Source organism: Trachymyrmex septentrionalis, unplaced genomic scaffold, assembly GCF_001594115.1.
Source record: "Trachymyrmex septentrionalis isolate Tsep2-gDNA-1 unplaced genomic scaffold, Tsep1.0 scaffold21, whole genome shotgun sequence".
Lineage (NCBI taxonomy): Eukaryota > Metazoa > Arthropoda > Insecta > Hymenoptera > Formicidae > Trachymyrmex > Trachymyrmex septentrionalis.
Window position 1 is genome coordinate 767,135 of NW_017305288.1, and position 3,192 is coordinate 770,326.

General features: G+C 42.3%; 1 protein-coding gene across 1 annotated transcript in view; it reads right to left on the reverse strand.

The window, feature by feature from the left end:
- Nucleotides 1–3,192, reverse strand: part of LOC108748075 (mucin-5AC) — a 19,569-nt gene that overhangs the window by 3,263 nt on the left and 13,114 nt on the right. The window contains exons 2-3 of the mRNA XM_018486070.1: nucleotides 1,468–1,971; nucleotides 60–1,032 (exon numbers count right to left, since the gene is read on the reverse strand). Of these exons, the coding sequence (XP_018341572.1) occupies nucleotides 60–1,032; nucleotides 1,468–1,971 (1,477 nt within the window). The remainder of the gene's footprint in view (nucleotides 1–59; nucleotides 1,033–1,467; nucleotides 1,972–3,192) is intronic.

Sequence of the window (3,192 nt, forward strand, 5' to 3'; positions counted from 1 at the left end):
AACACAAATATTATATATAAATTTTATAAAATCTTCCAAAAATTTATGTTACATCCAACCTGAAATTTGTCTTGGAAAGCACTGCACTCGGAGTAGTTCCTCTCGACACGTAATTTCGAGGCAGCAAATCCTCCAGAGTGTCGACCGTAGTTTCAAATCGCGGCTTTGCCGTGTTAGTGCTGGTGTAATTCAGTTTTCTGTCGTTGTAACGTCGTGGTATGAACTTCCCGATGACCGGTACCTTGGCCGTGGTCGTGAAACTCCTGCGAGTAGTCGTCGTCGTCGTCGTGCGATCTCGCTCGGCTAACACATCCAGTTGCAACGTATTACCGTTGTTTCGGAAGCCACCGGTACCGAGGATGGCCGCTGGCAGAAGATCGCTAGATAGCTTGGACTGCGCCCAGTCGAGCTTGTCAATAATGCTCTCCGTGGACGGTGGCTGCGACGTCTTCTTGCTCTCAAGCGATCCACTATGCGCTTCCACCTGCTCTACGCGATCTATTACTGGAAACGGCAGAAAGCGCGCGCCCGACACGCTGCGGCTGGTTTGCACAGAAGCCAGGATTCTCGCGGAGTCTTCCGTGGTTACTTCTGGATGGTCCTCGGTTATCTCGGGTAACAACGACGGCGACGGCGGCGACGGAACTTGCTCCGTGGTAACCGGTGAGGCCGTCGTCGGTACTGATATTGTACCGTTCACCACACTCTTCGTAGTCACCACGGAGACCACGGCACCGCCTATCAAAATAGAACTGACCTCGGCGGAGACGTCCTTGGGTACCTCCTTCCCGGATGTGCCGAGCGTAGTGAACTCTTTGTCGCTACCCTCCATGGACGAGCCTTGCTCCAACTCGGACGACGATATCGGATTGTTGGCTTCTTCCTCGACAATTCGCGACGAGTTAGAAGTCGACTCGTGCGAGACGTCTTCTTCTCTCTTTTCTAAAGCGCCGTGTTCCAATTCTGACGAATTCGCCGGCGTGACATCCTCCTCTTCAGATTCCGTGTCTAAATAGTCGAGATTTTCACCTTCTAAAACGAGTGGAAACAGATTATTTAAATTATATTCGAAGAAATTGAAAGATGTTAATCCTTCTTATAAAATACAATGGGGAAAAAATTGTTTTTAGAGTTTATATAAAAAAGGTTTAAGAAGAATCAAACTTTTTTTTTAATTATGTCAAATATTTGAATTGGACGGAACGGAAACTTAGTTCATATTTTTCTCATTTTTAAGAACAACAAATTGAAATGCAATTGTAGAATCTATTTGTTTTATGCTAGTAAGTATACATTGAAGAAGGCGTGAGTGACTTTTTACAAAATATCAAATTAATGATATACGAAAATTGAGATACATAGATTATTTTCATGATTATTAATCGTTCATCCACGAGAAGAGAAATAAACAATTACGAGTATAGTTCGATGTGATTAGAAACTCACCCCGAACCGACCGAATCTCACCTGCAGCGTCGTATCGAGAACGATTTCCATTTTCGTACTCTTCATAATAATAATATGTATTGTCATCTTGATTCGTCGGGAGATCTTCGAGATAATCCCCATCCTTGTCTCCCGCTTCAATATTCGACACGCTGCTGGTTTCCGGTGGAGATCTCTCTTTCTTCATTGCGCCATTCTCATTATCAGGAAGATCTTTCTTTTCCACCTCTACTTGTTCAACCTCCTCCTCCTCCTCCTCGAGCTCTTCCTCTTCGTGCTTATCTTCATCTTCGTATTCCTCGACGTCATACGTCAGCTTAGGTTCTTTCTCCTCCTCTTGCTCCTCTCCCTTGTGATCGCCTCCCTCTTTTGATTTCGATGTGTCCATCACATTGTTTTCCCCCGGTAAATGCGCCAGCGATGCATCGGCCTCGTTGCTGGACGGTGATGCATTTCGGTCTTGCTTCTCGTACACCGAATTCGTTGGTATCAACTGCGAGAGCTTGTCCCAGGACCGAACCGTTTCTGCAAGTCAACGGTAGACGAGACTTAGGCAAACAATGTTCTCAAGGAATTATTATAATTTTGGAGGCGTTTTTTTTTTTATTTTTACAATTCTTTTTATCGCAAGAAAATGTTTTTTTTACCCAATTTGGTCGAAATCGAGCATGTATGCTTTTAACGACGATTCATCTGCGCACAGGATTTATCTTATAAAGCCGAGTTATGTTGCTGAAAATCTTGGAAAAAGCGAAGACACTTTCTAATACCTATTTTCGTGAGAACATCTGATTTACGGAAAGAAACGACCTTAATTTCTTTACCTTGATTTCTTTCTCTCTCTCTCTCTCTCTCTCTCTCTCTCTCGGATTTACAACGTTATATATATAATATAAGAAAGTGCTCGCACTGTCTCACAAGAATATAAGTATGTATCAGCAAAGAAGATTTCTCTTCCATAAACTATTGTCGCAAACGACGCATTCTGTCTACAGTTTATTATATATATGTATTATACATATATTTTTTTAAGTACGAATTTTTAGACAATGCTACTTGTACATCTGCGGCAAAAGCTTGTGAAAGAGAGATCTTATTCTTTGCTGATACATTCTTGTAACTTGCAAATATTGGGAGCGCCTTCATAGCGACATTACACATAAAATGGCGACATAGCACCACGACTTTTATTTACTTCTTATTAATCGCGAGAAACCGCGACGGTTCTCAGCGCTTGATTTTTGACAATCGTTTCCGTGTAATTGTTGCTCGAAATACAGCATACGATAATACGATGGCAGTTATCCTAACCGAACCACAATGCACGACAGAATGCATTATCGTAGCAAGGTGAAAGGCGAAGTATCGCGCATTTCGCTGCGGCACCGTGCATTTAAACGACTTGCGCGGGCATAATTTATTAGCGGTTTGTGCAATATACTAGCAGATAAAAATCTTCGAGATGGATATTACTTCGGTGCATATATCGAAGGAGGCAACTTGTGGATACGCCTAAATGGAAGATAGAGAGCAACGAGGAGTAACGTAACGAGCGCGATATTACGTCGCGCGTTATAATAAAGGCACGAGATACACATCAATGTGTCAAATGAGATGGAGAGAGAGAGAGAGAGAGAGAGAGAGAACGAGAAAGAAAGAAAAGAAAAGAAATCACGTAATATATTTAACAGTTTACAGAAATAATTTAAAATAAGAGTAACGCGATACCTTATTTCATTAGATCTT